Source organism: Vigna radiata, chromosome 6, assembly GCF_000741045.1.
Source record: "Vigna radiata var. radiata cultivar VC1973A chromosome 6, Vradiata_ver6, whole genome shotgun sequence".
NCBI classification, from domain to species: Eukaryota; Viridiplantae; Streptophyta; class Magnoliopsida; order Fabales; family Fabaceae; genus Vigna; species Vigna radiata.
In genome coordinates, this window is record NC_028356.1 from 35,070,024 (window position 1) to 35,092,441 (window position 22,418).

General features: G+C 32.8%; 3 protein-coding genes across 3 annotated transcripts; all 3 read left to right on the forward strand.

The window, feature by feature from the left end:
* The first annotated feature begins 5,982 nt into the window (after positions 1-5,982).
* LOC106764194 (WUSCHEL-related homeobox 4) lies at positions 5,983-7,493 on the forward strand. Its single transcript, XM_014648434.2, has 3 exons — positions 5,983-6,268; positions 6,627-6,941; positions 7,132-7,493. The coding sequence occupies exons 1-3, from the start codon at positions 6,032-6,034 to the stop codon at positions 7,282-7,284; spliced, it is 705 nt and encodes a 234-aa protein (XP_014503920.1). The 5' UTR covers positions 5,983-6,031; the 3' UTR covers positions 7,285-7,493.
* A 5,701-nt stretch (positions 7,494-13,194) lies between these two features.
* Positions 13,195-15,212, forward strand: LOC106763942 (60S ribosomal protein L13-1). Its single transcript, XM_014648125.2, has 5 exons — positions 13,195-13,337; positions 13,718-13,833; positions 13,997-14,130; positions 14,517-14,675; positions 14,804-15,212. The coding sequence occupies exons 2-5, from the start codon at positions 13,725-13,727 to the stop codon at positions 15,023-15,025; spliced, it is 624 nt and encodes a 207-aa protein (XP_014503611.1). The 5' UTR covers positions 13,195-13,337; positions 13,718-13,724; the 3' UTR covers positions 15,026-15,212.
* Positions 15,213-17,865: 2,653 nt separating this feature from the next.
* On the forward strand, positions 17,866-22,196 carry LOC106764874 (polyadenylate-binding protein 2). Its single transcript, XM_014649303.2, has 9 exons — positions 17,866-18,118; positions 18,226-18,344; positions 18,975-19,631; positions 19,725-19,802; positions 19,905-19,994; positions 20,878-21,015; positions 21,214-21,390; positions 21,478-21,678; positions 21,755-22,196. The coding sequence occupies exons 1-9, from the start codon at positions 17,866-17,868 to the stop codon at positions 21,992-21,994; spliced, it is 1,953 nt and encodes a 650-aa protein (XP_014504789.1). The 3' UTR covers positions 21,995-22,196.
* Positions 22,197-22,418: the final 222 nt, after the last annotated feature.

Sequence of the window (22,418 nt, forward strand, 5' to 3'; positions counted from 1 at the left end):
TTCATGTTTTTACTCAGTGAAAAGTTGTAAATTGTAGCAGAGTGTTTCGTAAAGTATTGTTCAGGAAAAATTGCATAAGTGTGAAATGGACCACCAATTCTCGCAAAGCCAGCAAAAATTCGCAGAGCCAGAGGAATATATTCGCACAGCGCAACCATATTGGTTCGCTGAGCGAATCAACCAATTTGGAGGACCAGAGTTCAACAATTCGCTAAGCGCACCAGTATTGGTTCGCTAAGCGAATTACAGCAGAAAAGAGGAAAAGTGGCAAATTCGCAAAGCGCACCTGAGGCTGTGCGCTGAGCGAATTACAACAGTTGAGCTGCATAAATAAAATTAATTCGCATAGCGAATCTACTCCTGTGCGCTGAGCGAATGGTGCAAGTTATGAAAATTAACTGGCTCTTAATGATACGTGACGGAGGGGAAGGATATATTGAGACACACAAGAAAAATTAAAAAAACTCTGAAGACCATTGAAGAGGCTTGGAAGACTATCTGAAGACATCAAGACTACACATGATGCAAGGAATTGCTAAACTGAGTACGTTTGTGATGTCTAGGATAGGCTAAATTTTCTTTCATTGGAATTGGTTCTATGGCAAAACATTGATGTAATTGTCCTGATCAATAAATGTATTTGTTCATGTTCTTTTCTTTACTTGATTTTTATTATATGGAAGTATAATTTTTCTTAAAGGTTCTCTTTGTACTGGGAAGTATTTTTGGAACCAGAAACGTAAAAAAAAGGAAGCTAAAAGTTATTACGCTAGGAATAGCTTACATGCTTTTAGTCATTCTGAACATCTGAACTCATTGCAAAATTATTCATTAAATTAATTAAGGAGTTAATAATTTAAGGAATAATTTTAGAACTTGTTTTGAGGGATTAAAACAAGATATCAACTTGTGAATGCATGAACAGGTCTTCTATTGCACAGGATTTTACTGAAATGTTAGTCTGATACCAATTCCAATGGTTGTTCGTATTCTATCTTCATCTTAAGTTTTACGTTGTTAAATTCTGTGTTATTTATGCAAAATTTCAAAGCGACTTTCACAACACGAATTGATCTTGATAAATTTTTAAATTAAATAACGTTACACAAATTCCCTGAGGAGAACGATACTTTTCTTATCACTGTATTACTTGTAACGATTTGGTATACTTGCCAAAAAATTATCAAACGCCTCCTCTCAACGCTGCATTAGATATGAGCATATGAAAATTTTGTGATTTGTGAAAATGGAACATGTTCAAACAGTGAATTTGGTATTCTCTTCTTAGCATTTGGGTCAAAAACAAGTTTTAAATGTTAGGACATGTACCAAATGGCTTTAATGATCAGATCCTTATATCTTAAATCAACTCAATCACAACTAAGAAATCCAACTACACAATAATTAGAACAAACCAAATTGACACATTAAACTTATCATACAACTCAATCATACAAATAAAAATGAAGAATTCGCTTTAAAAATCATTCTAATTGTTTTTGATCTTCAAACAAATAAATGGATAATTAGAAAGTTTAGAAAAAGAAAAAAAAACTCTAAAAATAAAGAATTTTATAAATATTTTATAATTTTAAAATAACATTTATAAAAACTATATTATTATTAAAATAATTAAGTTTTAATATTTTAAATGTATAATCAATTCTAAAGCACAAGTTCTTATAAGACAAGGAAAATCTATCTTCTGTAAACAATGAAAAATATGTAAGTAAAGGTTATAGTTAAAATAAATTATATAACACAAAGTATCCAAATAGTAATAATGAAAAGAAAATAAAGTTTATAACAATTGTGTATAATTAAGCCGTTATTAAAAACTATATGACATATATTATTTAGCAAAAGCTTTTCAACATGAAAGATAAATTTTTTTTGAATAAGTTGAAAATTTTATGATTTGAGATGCACATGAAAGTCACATTATAGTGGCATGATACTTTTAGAACCTCCCTGTCGTGAGCTTCAAAATTTGGGTTTATCATGGATCTGATATTTGAAAGGGAACCATCGATCTAACTTTTTATTAAAGCCAGCTTCTGCAATCATAACAACTTGTCTAATCAAATACATTCTTCTAAAGAAAATAAAGGTAAAAAGATTAAAGCTAGTGGTGGTTAAGTTTTTTTCCCCCTCTCATTCTTTTTCTAGGAACATCAAAATCAACCTTCTTTCATTTTTTTTTAGCTTAACAAAGCAACACAAATCATTCTACAGTCAAATTCAGTGTACGTTCTAACACAAATGTACTCTAGTTTAACATAAATGAGTTGACTATTTTCTAAAATAGTTTTTTTTTTTTCTCTAACTTGATTACCTCAATTGCATGATTTGTATTCAACTAATTAATATGTATTTTATCTAATTAAGGTTACATATAAAGAACATGAATACATTCTCGGAATTCCAAGCAAAAGTAGTGAGTATTTTTGGCAATTCGATTTATTCGTAAGATAGAAAAAACCTAGGTTAAAATATATTTGGGTCCCTCGTATATATTTTTGAGCTTGGTTTTGCAAATTTAAAAGGAAGCATGGTGGCCTAAAATGGATCTAATAGACCACATTGATATTTTTACCTTTTTTTTTTAATGAGGTTATATTTAGGGACTGAATTTGATGTGATTTCTCACAAATTATTTGGTTTATTTTTCATAAACTGATAAAGAAACTCATTTAGTTTAATAAAAAAATTATTGAAGTGAAATATTTTAAATTTTAAAAAAAAAAGTTAAAATGTTAAAAAAATAAACTTATTTGTTTCCTTTCCAACTTAAAACCTTAAAAAATATTTCGGAAGATCTTTTCTTATCATTCATTTTATAAGTTTTTAATTAATGTAAGATTAAATTGTAATTTTCTTTTAAAATTTTTAAACTTTTCGTACACGAAGAGTCTGGTCTATTTTTAGAACTATCTTCTTATTTAATACAAAAGAGAAAGAATCTTGAAGTGATATGAATTAGAGGATATATCATGTTTAAAAAAGAATATATAATAGAGGATTATTTCTTGATTCAACACAAAAAAAAACAAACTTGAGGATGAGTCTTTGCAATTCAAAGGACATGAGGATCATAGCTTGGAACTAAATTATAGAATAATTTTAGACAAATAAAAGTATTTGTATTTTTCTTTTAAATTGTTTGTAACTGTCGTTGACCTAGATTACTAGTTGGATGACGAGTTGTTAAGTGAACAAATTCAATAAGCAAAGAGTCTGAGTCTATTTTTGAATTTTCAAGTTATTTTTAAGTCCAATTTATTTAGGCTTTCTTTCATGGTTTCTTAGGTGGTTTAAATATTTGTGCCTATATATAGGGACACCAAATAGATATATAGACACCATGGATGTTCATTATATTAAAGTTGATTTTTTCATTAAGACGATTTTCTTGGTTCTTAGATTATAACTCTAGTTCTTATCAAATATTGAATTTTTTGTGGTGAATCTTCCTTGACTTATCAATATATTAGATTGCGGTATCTCCAACTCTTGTTTTTATCAAAGATAACAATCTTTGTGATGAATTTTTATTAATTTATGAATATGCTAGATTGTGCTGTCTTGTCTTTGTTTTGTTTTACATTATTTTCTTATTATTTTTGTTTATGCCACTTGAGGATTCAAATTCAAAATTATTATATTCTTTTACTGAATAAAATTGTATCATTTGACACTAAATTGTATCAAAGTGATAGTTTGAATTTAATTTTTTTATTTAAAAATGTAACAATCCAAAGATGACAATTTAATTGTGATTTAATCCAATACATCGAGCAACATTAAGTATTAATTAGACTTTTCTTAGCAAGTGTGTCTGAATTTGATTTTTACTATATCATCTGTAAATATTATGGTTGATTATTAGCAATAGAAAATTGTCTTACTTTTATATTTTACTAAACCTTAAGTTAAAAAAAAAATGTGATATCAATGGAAGCAACATTATGATAATGTGTTTGAATATTTTGTTTGTAAAGGTAAAACGAAGGACAAGGAGTTTGGTAAAATGTGAATAAATTAGCATGTTTACTACTAGACAGCATTGGCCAGAAGAGGAAAGTTTGTGTTTGGTCAGTGAAGTACCTCAGTCGCTGAATATTCATAATCATAACCATTGGAGTGAAAAATGGAATATTTCACGCTTCTCTTGCAGGTGCATGATTGTGATGATTGGTGATCATGTATTTTGACTAAAACACGTGTGCCCTCACTCTCCCTCACGTGTGTCCACTTTCACTCATGCACCATGACTCAGTCACTTACCATTTCCATAATCAATTTATGAAGAACAATGATATCATAACACATTTTTACATTCATTTGACGTATAGTATAAGAGTAAAATGGTTATAAAAATGTAAAATTTTATATTTTTTCAAATAAATATTAAAAAGTTAGGTGTGTCAAAAAAAATCATTTTTCATTCATATTACAACATCAAAACGATGACACATCAAAACAAAATACATTACTTTATTCCATCACTTGTCAAAAATTCCACAATTTCTTCTCACCTTTCTTCTTTCCATCTTTCAACATCTAACCACTTGCATTTTTATATAATACGTAATTTCATTTTCATAACTTCTAAATAATCCATTCAAAATTCTCTTCCCTTTGTTATTAAATATTTTTGAATAATATATATATATACACACATATAAATTAATAAAACTATAATTCATTGAATCTCTTAAACTAGAGTTTTTTTATACTCCATTTGAGTTCAATTTATGATAATTAAAATAATCAAAGTAAGTTATGATTAATTGAATGGTTAAGCACGCGATCTCCGTTTGTTTAAAGAAATATGTGATAGCCCAAAAATTGACAGCTACACGGAGGACTCAATCATAAGCTACACCCTACTCGGGAAGAGAGAATAATTGCCACTCCTCTAATTTAACTTATATATATGTCTCTAAATGTTCATATAATATGCATGCATGCCCCACATCAACGTATATTTATGTAAAATATGATACACCAACAGAATCAACACGTCCATACAAAGTTCAGGAAATCTAAGATACTATACTTGGATGCATGCTTATCTACCATGTTAATCATTGTTTAGAGAATCTAATTAACTTATACTATTTTTAATAGATTTTCTTTTTCGATCGCACGTTTTACTTTTTAAGTGGAAAAATAAGTAAATTTGTGGTTGATATTAAATATTTAAGAGAGTAAATTCCTTTAAATTCCCATTATATATATATATATATATATATATATATATATATATATATATATATATATATATATATATTATGGTATAACTATGAATGTGGTATAAAACATCCTTAGGGTGAAAGGGGTTGGTTGGATTTTGAAGTTTTGGGATTGGAGGAATCTTTTTGCATTCCTCACTTCACTCACTTTAATTGATGAGCAAAGGGGTTGAAAGAGAGAGAGAGAGAGAGGCCACCGAAAAGCAAGGACACCTTATCATGAAAGCAAGAAAAAAACGACCCGATTTGACGGGCCAACACACCAACATATATACCATACAAACATACCACGTACGCATCCCATGATATCCATCGTCCCTACCAGAAAAATGGAAAAACATGTTCTCTTCTTCTCTTATGTCTTACTCTCTTTTGCTTGTTGGCTATGCTGATCTTTAACACCATCTCCTTTTCTAGTTAGTATAGTCATGTTTTGTTACAAAAACAACTGTAAAAAATGTCACTTTAAGGTTAAAATTTGTATCATATGTGCATATGTATATGTCAGTTCGTACTGTGAGTTTTCTTTTCTTTAAAAAAAAGAGTTAAATCTACTTTTTGATTAGAATGAATCACCTTTTAGTTTAATATAGAGAAGTAAATTCCCAAGTCAACTGCACCTCATGATTTGGTCTTGGTTGTTGCAGGCAACACCTCATTTCCCACTTTGTTCACTTTAATCACTGTTTGTTATCATCCACCACCATTCCTCTATATAAAAACACCAACTTCTTCACCATCTTGTAGCTACTAGTAACTCACTAACTATAACCATGAAGGTGCATCAGTTCGCACGTGGATTCTGGGAGCACGAACCCTCCCTCACGCTCGGCTGCAAACGCTTACGACCCCTTGCTCCCAAGCTTTCCAACACTGACTCCACTACCTCCATCACTTCGCCTCCTGTCACAACTTTCGACCTCAAGAGCTTCATCAAACCAGAAAGCGCCTCCAGAAAACTTGGATCCTCTGATGACAATAAGAGAGACCCTTCTTCACCTCAGGGCCAGGTCCATTAACATATTCTATTCTCTCTAAATTCAACTAAATACAAATTTAATCAGTTAGTCTTAATTTACAATTCTAATATCATGATAAAAAAACTCATTATACAAACTTTAATCACATTACTACACGAGATACTGTAAGTATATATGCTCATCATGGTCTTAAAACTGAAGTTAGGACAGCGTAAAGAGTTTTAGACTATGGCTGCATTAAGTTTACTTGTCTGTAATTTGTCACACTAGAAAAAATCAGAGAGAAACTATAATTAACAAGAGTTTAGAAGCGTGATAATTGTACTCGTGGCAATTATTTCACGTGCATGGTTTAACAGATTTTTGTTTATTTTGTATTATGATGCAGGTGGAAACGCATATTCCAGGAGGGACGCGGTGGAATCCGACGCAGGAACAGATAGGGATACTGGAGATGCTGTATAGAGGAGGGATGCGAACACCGAATGCTCAACAGATAGAGCAGATCACAGTCCAACTAAGCAAGTACGGGAAGATCGAAGGGAAGAACGTGTTCTATTGGTTCCAAAACCACAAGGCACGCGAGAGACAGAAGCAGAAGCGTAACAACCTCGGCCTTGCTCATAGTCCTCGTACTCCCACCACCCTAGTGTCACCTTCCTTCAGTTGTAGTGTAATAACCTCTTTGGACACGACAAAACGGGTATGTCTATACATGTCTGAAAATAATTTTCTGTCACAAACTGTCTATTCAGCAGTAGAAACTATTGGGTGATATTCATGAGAATGTTGTGCATGAGACGGGAAGCTGTTATTGATTAAGAAGACTTAGTTAGTTGATGTTATGACATGGTTTTTGATTTATTAATGTTTTTGTTTTTATTTTTTTGAAGGGGGAGGTGGTGGAAAGAGATGAAGAAGATAGCCCTTTGAAGAAGTGTAGGAGCTGGGCATTTGAGTACTTGGAAGACCAAAGTTGGTCATCATGGAAAGAGGAGGAACACAGAACTCTGGAGCTTTTCCCGTTGCACCCGGAAGGCAGATGAAGGGGTTTGTTTGGTTGTTTCGTTCATTTGTTTAACCATTTAACGAGAAACAATTTTAGCTTTTTTCTTTTGTTTAGTTTGCTTTTAGTTTTCACTTTCTTCTTTGGTTGTGTCGGGAAAGAAGAAAAAGACAAAGTTGTCTACACCTTGTACTGTTCCCGCGCGCTCTGAGACCAAAAATTAACCAAACCTGCGTAATTGTCTCTTTACTTGTTGATTTCAGCGCAGTTGGTGTGAATAAATCGAAGCTTTTAGGTTAAAAGGAGGAGCTACGGACACTGAAGTCCACGCACCTACTCCTTCTATACTTCTGCTTCTTCAATCTTAAACCTACTTTACAGCTTCGGACAGCGATTCACATACTCATTTATAATTGGTGTCAATTCATAAACAGGTTTAAGAGTTGGATTAAACTTAAAATCTATTTATAAACAATGTTAATTAATGATTAACACTGGATACTCCACTCAGCATCACAGATCCGACTTTGATAAAGTAGGCACATATGGATTATATATGGTACATGCGTCCATTTATTTTTTCATCATTGACATGCAAATTTTCTTTCCATCACACAGTGCATGTAGGGTCACCTGGTAAAGGCACCGTTAGAATTATGACTTGGGAGGGAGGGAAATTGGGATGATCGCCATTTTCAAATCTTGATTTTCAAATCTTGATAGAGTTTGTGAAAATTTGTTTACACTACTGTAAAAAGAGCTTTAGACGTCTATTATTATTATAAACTTTTAACATTTTTTAAACAACTGATGTCATTATCGATGACATGAATGGAACATCGGACATCCATATAACAGACGTCTATACAGTTAATACTATGTCCAACGTCACTATACGTCGGTATAGACCTAACTCGATATCTAAGAGACTCTTGTGAATTCAAGTCTCTTTGATTTTTTTCAAGTATTCTCACATGATTATATAGGAAATATATTGGTTGTGTGGTGATAAGCGCGTCATTAAAAGACCATCTATTTAGGCTTTGTTTGGCTGCTGGGAAATGAGATAAGGAATGAAAGAAAATAAGGGAAAATATATTATAGTTTATTCGTTTGGTAGAGAAAAATATGAGTAAAGGTTTAGAAGAAAGATAGTATAAACTTGTAAAAATTTCTCGTGAATGGACAAGATGTCAAACCGCATATGTTTCAGCTTTCAAATTAATTTTACTTCACTCAGAAATATATTTTAATATATTGAGTATTATTATACTATTACTATTATATATGTATATATTAAGTGTGTGTTGAAATGAGTAAGAGATAAGTGAGGTTATATAGACTTTTGACTCTTATCGTATGAGTTGGTTAATTATATTGAAGATAACTTCAAAATTATTAAGAGTGATTTTCTAGTTATTTGTATATTTATATATTATGAATTTATATCATATTATTATATGACAAAATAGATAATATTAAAGATAGCTGAGGTGTGTCCCTTGATTATTATATAATTTATTTTATGGAAGAAAATTTTATTAACAGGAAAGATTTGATATTAGGAATTCATGCCAGACTTGCTCTTGTTGAAAGTTTAGAACAGATAGAAGAAAAGGGAGAATATATTATCTTATAATCATTCAATGATAAGTGCCATTATGATACATTAATTAAGACATTATTTAAGAACCTGAAGTTAAAGAATCAAGAAAAAAGCCAAAAACTCTTATTTTATTTAATTAAATCGTGTCTTATAAATAAATGACCCTTTATTTATGAGGTGGAAAAAGTTTCAAAAAATATTCAAAGAAAGATAAAGAAAGCAAAACAAACTAAAGAAAAGAAGATTATCTTCTCTGGACAAAATTATGCATAATGAAGGTGAGAGAAGTTACAACTCTCTCACTAATGAGATTTTTAGATACACAAACTTACTTAAACACTTAGGTATTCATAATTCAATATCTTTGAGTGTTTTTTCTCCTTCCAAGCCTTCATATCCTCTTCTTATATTGCATCATCTCCATCCTTGGTCTCATAGTTGGTCATGTTAATAATAATTTATTCAAACTATAAATAAATGGAATTTCTCACTAAAAGAAAAGGTTAAGTTCCCTACAATTAAATTTTGTCAATAATACTTAAAAATCATTTTTCAATAAAATGATAGTAGATGAATTTTATCAATGAACAAAAGTTTGTAAATAACTTGTCGTAAATAATTATTATTAAAAAAAATTCCATCAAGAAATCTCACTATTTTGTTCTTCTTCTTCTTCCTTTTATTTTTCAATTGTTTTCTTCTTTTTCTTCATTTTGTCCTCTTCATCTTTCTTTGATAGAGTTGTTGTGACTGTCATCGCCTCTTCAACTCCGTTGTTGTTGCTTCGAACTCCTTTTTCTTCTCTTTTTATTTTCTCATTCTTCCTTTTTCTCCTCCGTTGTTGTTGTTTTTCTACTGCCATGACACGGTTGTCATCACTACGCCATCGCTACCAGCATTGCACTGATATCACTGCTCTGCCAATATAAAATTTGACTCCTCTTCTTTTTTGTCTTCCTCCTTCACATTTTTCTACCTATTCTTCTTTTTTTTTCTCACGAAAAATTTGACAAACAATTTACAGGTTGATTTTTTTTTTGTTAGTAATCAAAATTATATATTTTACCATCAAATTTTAAGAAATTCAATTCTTAGACGAGTATTACCACAAAATGGTTAAAGCTTAAAACAAAAATTATAGTATCCTTTTACTAGCAGAATTTATCTATGAAAAAAATTTTCGATAATAAAAAGTATAACTTACCTACAAATTTATTGATAGATATTTATTGATGAATATATTCATCAATAATTAAATTGTAATTTGTCACCATATTTTATTTGTTGGGGGAGGTTCGACACACATATAGATCTCTGCACATGGTAAGATATTGTCCGTTTTGGGTCAAGCTGATGGGTGTCGCCGCCCAATCAAATTTAATGAGCATAAAGAATATGCAGTATAGCTAGGAGGTGACTCCTAGGTCGTCTCTAAGGACCAAATGTGGTTTGAGTCTTAGGTCTAACACGAAGGGAGGGGGGTTGTGAAAGGTTTTTGCAAGGAAAATTAGACTAAATTAAAAATGGAAATTAAACCGAACATAATTAAAATCATTAAAGTAAATGAAAATAATAAACTAAACACTACAGCAGATAAATTTCCAAACATGATTAAAACTATTAAAATACAATGCTTGAACTAAAAAGTTAAATGCACATTGATTAAAAAAAATAAATAAAAAATAAAAAAAAACTACGAAATTGAAGGGCACCACGTCAGGTAACAAAATTAAATGAACATCATATTCAAAACAATACAAGAAAAAAATAAAATAAAAGAAAATGAAAAACTATAAAAGAAAGAACATAATTATAAGCTTGAAACACGTTAACAGTACTAACAAAATAAGAATGCATGATGAATATTATATGTTAAAAGGTTACTTCAAAGCTAAATGCAAATTTATAAAATATAATAATATATCATGATTCAAGAGTGAAGACCAAAATTAGCTCACATTTCTAGAAGATATATTTCAACTAAAAATAATAAAATCTACAAAGCTGAACTCTACTGATGCTGCTATGTGCGTCACTTCATCTCTTTGCAATTGAAGAAAAATGTATTCATCTTCTCGGTTCCAGCAAGAAAATGAAAACCCCTATATTGCAACGTCACTCTCCTACCACAAAGAAAGTTAATTCCCCTTCTGCATAAGCCAAGTGATGTCGCCTCTCCTTGCTAGACCCGTGCACACTTCAATATGAAATCAAGTTCTACTATTTTCTAAAAGCTTAAATCACCGTTCCTGCATCACTTCTTTAGATGAAAGAAATATACAAAGCATTTAATAACAAAATGAAAGTAGCGGACTCCACCCAAAGAAATTGAACAGCGTTTCTTTAGAAGACAAAAAAATAACTACGTGAGCTGCTTGCAATTGTTGAATGAAATTAAATTAAAAAAAATACTACCAAAGCCGTGACATTTATCTGCACACCCGTGGATTAATATGCATCCTCTCATTCATCCATAATCGAGCACGGTACCCATTGTTCAAAGAAAAAGAATGCTATCTAAAATTGTTCCAGCCACCAAAATTCTGAAAATGAGTGCAGCCCCTTTTCCAACCAATCTGCCGAGAGTATGAATAATCCCAAGTGACGGTTCTTAGGTTTTTTTAATCCCTAGGCCGTGTGTCTTCAAAATGTGAGGGTGGGGTCCACCCTAAATCTCTAGGGTTCCAAGTCACTCATTCCTATTTTTGGGCTTAGTTTACTTTACCAAAAATTGGCCCAAATTACAAAAGTTGGTCTAAAAATTCTAAACTACTAAATTAAAATACAACTAATTCTAAAACGTTTATAGAAGAGTCTTGATTTATTTTGTCTTCATTAGGAAAAACGGGAAAATACCAGAAAATTAAGCACAATTCCCTGATTAATTCTAGCACAATAAACTAAGTGAAGGCGATAAAATATCGACTCATCACAAGCCTTCACGGGTTTTGTGACACCCGGGCACTGACGAGGGCGGGGAGTGATCGCCGGTGCAAGAAGCATGGTGCAAGGGGCACGGACAAGGAGCGGCTCCTGGCAGGCTTCAAGTGGAAGGGGCACATGGACGAATCGAACATACACCGGAATGAGAGGGATCTGGAGACTCTATAGGTATGAGACTATACAGTTGAAGGATAACTTAAAGGAATTGATTTGGCTACCCATATCACCAAAATGCATTTACTTTTCGGTAGCCTAACCCTTAAGAACTCCATGGTTAAGCGTGCTTAATCTGGAGTAATTCTGGGATGGGTGACCTTCCGAGAAGTTTTCCCGGAAAGTGTGCGAGTGAGGACTGGAAAGTCTCGTGGTGATTTGTGGGGGCAGTCAACAGTCCCTGTAAGTTGCTGGGGCGTTACAGGTTTGCTTTTGGTATTGTCATCCCGAGTACACCATGGTCAACACAAAATATTTCTCTTTTGCCCTCTTTCATGATCCATGGTCACAATGAGCATTTCTAGCTCTCCCCACCTTTCATGATTCATCCGGCGATCCGCCACTGGCCTCCTACCTGGCTCACCTGATCATGGGGGGCGTACTCATCTGAGTCCGCTCACCAAACCTGAACCATGGGCTCTGGTACCACTGTTGGAGGAAGGTTCGACACACACATAAATCTCCACACATGGTAAGATATTATCCACTTTGGATTAAGTCGGGTTTGCTTTTGGTACCACTCGAAAAGACCTCTTACCATGAAGGTATCTATGTGTAAATAAAATCCTTGACCAACCCTTCTTTTAGTGTATGTGAGACTTTGTGTTACACGCCAACATTATTGACATATTTATTTTCATAAGTGAAATATGTTGGTAAAGGTTGTTTTAGAAATAATTCATTTTCATCGTTAAAATTCTATCAGTAATTAAAATTTTTATTGTATATGACAAAATATTAATGGGTGTTGAGCAAATGAATATTTGTTTGATAATATTCTAATGATGGTGAAAAAGCTCTGAAAAGTTTCATTACTTTTTGTATTGCTTAGTTCAACACAATGTTTGAACTTTAGAACAACTTAGGAATATATTGGATTTTGTGTAATGATATTAGCAACTATCTGCTTAATCTTAAAAAATTGGAAAACTGCATTTACTTTTTTAAGAATTGAAATTACACATTCATGTGACTATAAAAACAAAAAGCAAATTAAAACGAAGCTATCACTTTAATAATATACAACTAAGAATTCTCAGAAAGTTTTTATCTCAAAATAACTGGATATATATTTTACTTTATTATTTATAAAAAAAGAACATTATCAGTTACTGCATGATTTGTTATGATGTCTGTGTTTGAATGCTAAGCAAATTGATCGGGCCTGTTAAACCTTAAACGAATTGGGCTGGGTTGTCCGGGGCTGGCCCATCTGAGAAACCCTTCCAAAAACATAACACTAATCCTTCTCCTCTTTGCCGAGCGACCCTCAGAAGCTGCAGCCACAGCTACATACAACAATCTCCTTCGGCGTCTCAACGGAAAACCAGGTTTTTACATTTTCATATCTGTGTTCCACTCTCTCTTTTCAATTTCTTTTGGTTTTATACCTACATGAGTTTGTCAGATTACTAAAACCCTACTGAAAAATGAAAAATTCTATGTGCGACTTATCTAGGTTCGAGGATCTGACGATTTCTGTGTGAAAAAATGATAATTGTTCATGGTTGATAGAATCCTATAGGTTTAGAAAACCAATGGAGAATTAGGTATTTTCTTGTGGTATCATTGTAGCATGGTTTGCATATGAACAATATCAAATGTGAATTATTTTGGTTATAATGACATACTATGTTGATTGCAGTTTGGAGCTGATTTGTCTATTTTATTTGATCTTTTGTTGACTCTGTTGTTTTTGTTGTTCTTTTAGGTAAACAATGGTTAAACATAACAACGTCATCCCCAGTGGACATTTCCGGAAACATTGGCAAAACTATGTGAAGACTTGGTTCAATCAACCAGCGAGAAAGACCAGAAGACGATTAGGTAATTTTTACTTAATTTCTTACTTGCTCTTTTCGAACACTGTTGTTCTAATTAATCAGTTTGGCTTAATACTTATTATTCAATAAACAATAATTAGTTTGAGTTTATTATAATTGCTGTGTTTGTCTTTTAATTTTGTTATGCGTGCGACACATTTTTTCAGCTCGGCAGAAGAAGGCTGTCAAAATTTTCCCTAGGCCAACTGCTGGACCTCTCAGGCCTGTTGTTCATGGTCAGACGTTGAAATACAACATGAAAGTCAGAGCTGGAAGAGGATTTTCTCTTGAAGAATTGAAGGTAAAATGCATAATTCTTCTCCCACCTCCCGAAAGCACCTTTTTATGAGTAATTTATGACTTGCAATAGATCCTTGATTGGTGGAAGGGATGGTATTGATGGTAACAGAAAGGGAGCCCTATGCATTATTTCTTTTGTCCCTTCTTTTTATGGAGAAGCTCTACATAGTATCCCACTGAACATGCTAATTGCTAGTCAGAAGTATGAAATTTTGATTTCTTGGAAAATTCTTAATTATCCCTTTTCCCGTTCAAATATATATGATCCGTGTTGAAAGGACAAAAAGAAAATAGAAGCATGTAATTACTTTAAAACTGTGTAAAACATTAGAAATTCCGCCTCTTTTCTTTCTTTCTGACCGAACAATATACATTTATATATCTTAGAGTGCTGGAATTCCCAAAAAACTTGCTCCAACTATTGGCATTGCTGTTGATCATCGGCGCAAGAACCGTTCTTTGGAGGGTCTGCAGGCTAATGTGCAGAGACTCAAAACATACAAGGCCAAGTTGGTTGTTTTCCCAAGACGGGCACGAAAGGTGAAGGTAATGCAAAAAATTCTTTGATTAATTTGTTGATTATGTGAACTTTATAAATGGTCATCATCATTCATTCCCATGGAAGTAGGAAACTTACCGAAGTTTGGGATTCTTACGGCCTTTACTTTTTGCAGACCGGTGATTCTAGTGCTGAGGAACTAGCAAATGCTACCCAGGTTCAGGGTCCATTCTTGCCCATTGCGAGGGAGAAGCCTACTGTTGACCTTGTTAAGGTAACAGATGAAATGAAGGCATTCAAAGCTTACTATAAGCTTCGTCTTGAACGCACCAACCAACGTCACTATGGTGCCCGTTTAAAGAAAGCTGCTGAAGCAGAGAAGGAAGACAAGAAATAGTGTCCTTGAGAAGCCAATTTGTTATCCGTATTATAGTTTTCAGAAATTTTTGTTTGAGATTCTGCACGCTTGGCTTTGGAAGATCGTTAGTCTTAAGAACGTCAGTCAGTTTTTTTTGGTGAACTCAAGTTTGTTAATCGAATTAACTGGTTTATTATGATTATTTATGTGATTTTGTCTTCAGTAAGTTGTCTTTCTTAATTCCTGCCATGCATGTTTTCCAGGCTTTCAAATTGATCTTCTTTTAAAATGAGTTTAAGGAGATTGGAGAAAGGGAAGACACAAACTAATTTGCAAGTAAAAGATGATAGAATAAAAGTAACAACCACAACATACATTAAGATAAAGATAGTATATATAGATGAAAATTAAAAAACAAAAATATAGATTACAAATTTTTTAATGAAGGTGTAATTAAAAATACTTTATGATATATTTAAAACTTAATTAAGCCTTTTAAATTTAACATCACCACAACTAATAATAATATTTACAACTATTTGAATCACTTCTAATTTACAAGTATTCTAATTACTTTTGGTCACTACAAATCTATAACGGGATATATAACAAGATATAGATGGATAACTTCCCATGAGAGAACATTTTTTAATTACAATATAATTTGTAAATCTTGATAATGTTTCACTCTCTTCTCACTTGAAAGTTGTATACTATTTATGAATTACAAACATAGAAATCACAACAAGAAAATATATGCACTTTGTTATCCTTCTTATCTTCTCTTCATACATCTGATTATTTTTCTTGAAAATCTATTTGTTATTTTACAGTTGTGCAATGCTTTATCAGAGTTTTTCATTGATTGTGCAACTTGTACAACTTGTCAAAGCAGAAATCTTCATATAGAAACATTTCTAGAATGTTTTGTAATTCTCTTAAGGTTTTTATCCAATGTGTGCTTTCATTCTAATTTGTCCATTATGTATTTCTGACCTACACATTAATCGAGGACAAAACATGCAAACAGTATAACACTTCGTAGTATATACATTAATGGACATTTCATGTTTTTGAACGTTTATATACATTAAGTATCTTTTCATGTTCATAATCATTTTGTCATATTCAGAAGAAAGCGTCGTGATTTTCGATTCATATTCAGAAAAAAACTTTCATTTGTGTACGTAATGGTCATGGGACGATAGATTGCAAGAAAACAAACCATTCATGGTGCTTCTTTATTGTCCACTCACACGCGGGTCATGATTAATGAAATAAAAAACATCACTTTACTATCCAATTCATGAAAGATTTTTATATATATATATATATATATATATATATATATATATTAATGTATAAGTACGTAGGTTGTTATATTATATTGTTAATTAATATTTGATTTTACATAAAAAAGCTTCAGTAAAAAGAAGATCTAAAATATTAATTACTTTTACTAAAAACAACTACAATTATTATTTTTAATTAAATATTAAAAACCAAACTAATAATGGAAATATTTTTTAATTAATTAAATTTTTACTTTTTACCATTTAATTTAAAAATGATTTTTTACCGACTTTAATAAAAATAATTAAAATTTAATATCTTTTATTCCTGTTTAAGTTTTTGCTATTATATTTAAAAGTACAAAATCAAATAAGAATATAATTTTAATTTATGAGAAAATTAAGTAATTAAAAATTAACTAAAACATAATAATTTCGGTAACTCAATATAATGGTATTTTTAATATAGATTTAAATATTTAAATTTATAAAAAAAAAACTAAAAATTTTACCAAATTCATATTTTATATGAAGATACATAGGTAATTATTATGTAGAATAAGGAGCCCGTCGTTATCTACAAGATTAAACCATAATAATACTAATATTATTACTAATAATAATGATTCAATTAAAAATACATAAATTTGAATATTTGTTAAAATAATTTTTTGATATAAATTTAATTAGATATATTTAAGTTTATTCAGTGGTGATTTTTTTTATTAAAAAAAGTCGTGTTCGTTTCTGATGGAAATAATCATAATCCCATTGATAAATCTTCTGGTGCTGAAGGAATTAAACAAAAGTCGTAATTGGCATCCAATCAAATTCGGACATCTAAGAGTGAAGTGTGATATTTATGTAAATATTTGAAACTCTGTGCTATCCTGTGATATTTATTTTTAATTAAAATAAAATAATAAATCAAAAAGAAATCCTAATGATTTAGTTATTTTTATAAATATTATGTAATTATTTTAATTTCAAAATAAATACGAGATTTTTTTTATAAATATTGATGTTGTCAAATTATTCAAACAAGAGAGCTTAAAAAAATCTGGGGAGTGCAGGAAGAAATGGCCCACTAATGACAGTTACAATCCAACGTTTGTTCAAAACAAATACTAATAAAGAAAGAAGGCAAAGTCCACTCACATGGCCCTATTGTTGCGCGAGAAGAATCGCAATAATCTCTGACTAGGCCCTCTCGCACGTGCGAGCCCATAACATCCTTCTGACTCACGGATTAAACTAGGGTTTCCTTTCACACTATATAACCCACACCCTTACCTGTGTGACGTGCGGTGCAGCCCCTTCTGCCCTCCCACCTAAAACTGAAAAAAACCTAAAAAACCAAAAATAATATTTTTTTCAGTTTCTCCGCCGTCAACCACCACTACCACCACCGTTCTATTGTCCGGCGACCCTATCACTATCCTTTATTCCTATCCCTTACTTACACGGAAGAAGAAGAAGAAGCAAAGCGAATTACGAAAAAAACTATTCCAAAAAAAATTTTCCGAAGCGGTTAGGGTTTAGTTTTCTATCAGTTTTTTTCGTGTATCCATTTCGTCTGTTTGTGAGATGGCGCAGATTCAGGCACAGCAGCAGGGTCCGGTTTCGGCTCCCCCAAACGGTGTCGCGCCGGCGCCGAACGCGAATCAGTTCGTGACGACGTCGCTGTACGTAGGCGATCTTGACCAGAATGTCAATGACTCGCAACTCTATGATCTGTTCAGTCAGGTCGGACAAGTCGTTTCGGTTCGTGTCTGCAGGGACTTGACCACGCGTCGTTCACTCGGCTATGGCTATGTCAATTACAGTAACCCTACCGATGGTTCGTTTCTCACATTGGAATTTGAATTTTTATTTTTTCCTGTGCTTTCATGGTGGAAATAGGAATTGTGGTTGATTATGTGGTTTGTGTATTTTTGGAACCCTCAGCTGCGAGGGCATTGGATGTGCTGAATTTCACTCCACTGAACAACAAATCTATTAGGATCATGTATTCTCATCGGGATCCTAGTATTCGGAAGAGTGGTACTGCGAATATTTTTATCAAGGTATGTTCATAAAAATAATGATTTGGCAGCTACAATGTCATTTTGCTACTTAGTGGAATTAGTCTTTCGAATTTGTTAATGAACTGGCATGAGTGAATTTTAATATTTGGGTGTTATAGATGTTTGGCTAATATTAACTGACACAGGGAACAATCTAAAAGTAGGAAACTGTTTGAGAGAGAATCATTAAATTTTTGAATTCCTATCTCCGTAAATATTCTTTTTAAAAAAGTCCTTTTGCGTTTAATTGCTTAAAAGTCAGATGCATGACTCGGGAGAAGCCTCTTTGATTTTAATTTATAACTTCATTAGGAAGCTAGCTGAATGATGACGGGATTTTTTGGTTTAGTTTTGATGGGATGATTTAAACTTGCCTAGATAAACAAATAATGAAATCACCCAGTATGAAAAAGTTGTTTTCAGTATGTACCATATATACTCTAGGAGATTATGTGAAGGCAGCATGACATTTTTGTAATTAAACGTAAAAATAGATATTGCTTTCTTGAGCATAACAGCTCTAAAGTTTTTTATTTGCCTAATTTATTTCATGTATTATTGGCTGAGAACTTGAGTTATTTTTTTGTTGTTGTCTCATGACGTCTTGAATCTCATATTTACATCGTGCAGAATTTGGATAAGGCTATTGACCACAAGGCCTTACATGATACTTTTTCTTCTTTTGGACACATTCTTTCTTGCAAAATAGCAACTGATGGTTCTGGCCTGTCTAAAGGTTATGGTTTTGTTCAATTTGACAATGAAGAGTCTGCACAGAATGCTATTGACAAGTTAAATGGCATGCTGATCAATGATAAGCAGGTCTATGTAGGTCCTTTCCTGCGAAAGCAAGATAGAGAGAATGCTCTCAGTAAGACAAAATTCAATAATGTCTATGTGAAAAACCTATCAGATTCAACCACAGATGAAGAGTTGAAGAAAATTTTTGGAGAATATGGCACAATTACTAGTGCTGTAGTAATGAGAGATGCGGATGGTAAATCTAAGTGTTTTGGTTTCGTCAATTTTGAAAACCCAGACGATGCTGCCAAAGCTGTTGAGGGGCTTAATGGGAAGAAATTCGATGAGAAGGAGTGGTATGTTGGAAAAGCCCAGAAAAAATCTGAGCGTGAACTTGAATTGAAAGGAAGGTTTGAGCAGAGTATCAAGGAAGCTGCTGACAAATTTCAGGGTGTGAACTTGTATCTCAAGAACTTGGATGATACTATTAGTGATGAAAATCTTAAAGAAATGTTTTCTGAGTTTGGTACAATAACTTCATACAAGGTGTGTAGATGTGATTTGTTGACAAATGTTATGGTCTAAGTATCATTATTGGTAGCAGACTTGAACAATGCTTGTTATTTAATCCTTCCCTAGGTAATGCGGGACCCGAATGGAATTAGTAGAGGATCTGGATTTGTTGCATTTTCAACTCCTGAAGAAGCATCTCGTGCTGTGAGTACCCAACTGTATACAACTAGTACTATAATATAGTAGTTTGGTGGTATATTTTTACTGTGAACTATTGTTTTCTTATACTTGTGTTGTTACTTGTAGCTTGGTGAGATGAATGGTAAAATGATTGCTGGAAAGCCTCTCTACGTTGCCCTGGCACAGAGAAAAGAAGAGAGAAGAGCAAGGTTACAGGTAAAAATGGTACACTGGTTAACTTTTAGCAAAGAAGTTATTGTATTTTGTTCTTTGAGAATGATACATATCCAGCATGCATTTGTGCATGTATTTTTGTTTTCTTTGATGAATGAACTTAATTTGCTTACCTATATTCTGGCGATAAACAAAAATTGTTCATAGAAATTTGAAATTCTACTTTTTTTAATATATTATCGATTTGTGTGGGTGATAGTGTTTAGGGGCAGGACTTAAGTGTTAGGACAAAGTTAGAGGAGCAAGCAAATCCCATTTACTGGGTAGGACACTACTGTGTGTACATTACGTGCAGATCTTGAGTGTATTTTTCATTTTTCCCTACATAGGTTAAGTGTTGCACGCAAGTTCCTTTCTGGTCGTTATTGTCTTTGCAATTCCAGTCTCTTGTAGTCACCTGGTTTCACTTTATATGTTAGAATAACTTTCCAAGGCTGGAAATATACATTGTGTCTGTCTGGTAATGAAAAGGTGTTGTTTTTTAATTATATTTTTTATTTCTTATGTGTTACACTTTCTTTAACAATTATGTGTTTCAATGCTACCTTCTGGAACTTGGGATTATTCGTTTTGTACATATCTTTGAATTACAGTTGATTGAATTAATTTAATTACCAGTTTTGTGGTTATTTATAAAAAGCAATTTTCTGTGGATTTTTGCTACCCTTGTGTTGAATTTTGTTGCAATATCATTCATTATTCATTAAAAAGCATGTGTGTTTTTTTTTTTGCATGAGTATTTAGCATATACAAATTGGGCTTTCATTGCTTTTATGCAGCAACTGTAATTAGAATTACTGTAGGTTGGGAAAATGGGAATAGAATTTAAATTATTGTTTCACAATGATTACTGCCATTCGTGCAGGCACAGTTTTCACAGATGAGGCCTGTTGCAATTTCGCCTTCTGTTGGACCTCGTATGCCTCTCTATCCTCCTGGTGCTCCTGGACTAGGACAACAATTTTTGTATGGTCAAGGACCACCAGCCATGATTCCTCCCCAAGTAATTATTGGTTTTTTAATTCTCTCGTTTCTGTTATGCTTTAGAAAATAACTTTTATATTTTTTGAGAAGTCAGATGTTACTCTTACTAAATATCTCAGTGAAGCTATTCTCTTTCTATTCTAGTTATGCCATGGATGCCTATTTGATCAAATTTAGACTGAGAAATAATTGTAACCATCTCCTAAAATAAATACAGGCTGGATTTGGTTACCAGCAGCAGCTAGTTCCTGGAATGAGGCCTGGTGGCGGTCCAATGCCTAGCTTCTTTGTTCCTCTGGTTCAGCAGGGGCAGCAAGGACAGCGCCCAGGTGGTCGCCGAGGAGCAGGTCCTGTCCAACAACCTCAGCAGCCAGTGCCAATGATGCAGCAGCAGGTTTGCTCTCGCCCGAAGTTTTCTTCTTTTACTTACCTTATCTGTCTGTATGCATGATGATTAGTTCTCAAAATATGTTCTTCACAGATGCTTCCAAGGGGACGAGTCTATCGTTACCCTCCTGGCCGCAACATGCAAGATGTCCCACTTCCAGGTGTAGCTGGTGGGATGATGTCTGTCCCGTATGACATGGGTGGTCTGCCAATCCGTGATGCTGTGGGACAGCCAATGCCTATTCAAGCTCTGGCTACGGCCCTTGCAAATGCCCCACCTGAGCAGCAGAGGACTGTAAGATGTTTATGCCATTGATTTTTTATTCTGTTATAATGTTGTACTGATATTTTATGATGAATGGGTTTTGTAGATGCTGGGTGAAGCTTTATACCCGCTGGTGGATCAGCTGGAACATGACGCAGCAGCAAAGGTTACTGGCATGCTTTTGGAGATGGACCAGCCTGAAGTGCTACATCTGATCGAGTCACCGGATGCTCTGAAGGCGAAAGTTGCTGAAGCCATGGATGTGTTGAGAAATGTTGCTCAGCAGCAAACCAACCCTGCTGATCAACTAGCTTCACTCTCTCTCAATGACAATCTTGTCCCTTAGATTCCGTTGGTCCTTTGACAGGAATCTGCACTTCATTTTCGGCTTAGATATTTCGTTTTAGTCGTTTCCTCTGCTACTTTTGGTGTCACTTTTTTTCCTATCTGGATTGCTAGGAGTAGAATAACTTGTTGGATTTCTTAGTTTATGCATTTATGGATTTTTGATCGTTTGCATTATAAAACTTTTTCTTTTAATTTCTTTACCCTTTATTTCTTCTAATCCAGCATTTTTTGTCCTCAATATCAAAGGCTCACAGAACTACTAAATAATCATGGAATTAAAACCAAGAAAAAGATAATTATTGTTTTTATAAGAATCGAATTGATTTTTATGTTTTACTTTTGAATTGATTGAGCTTTTTTTTCACTTAAATAGTGCTTTAAATAAAAACAATAAATATTGTTTAAATTTTAATATTTGTTAA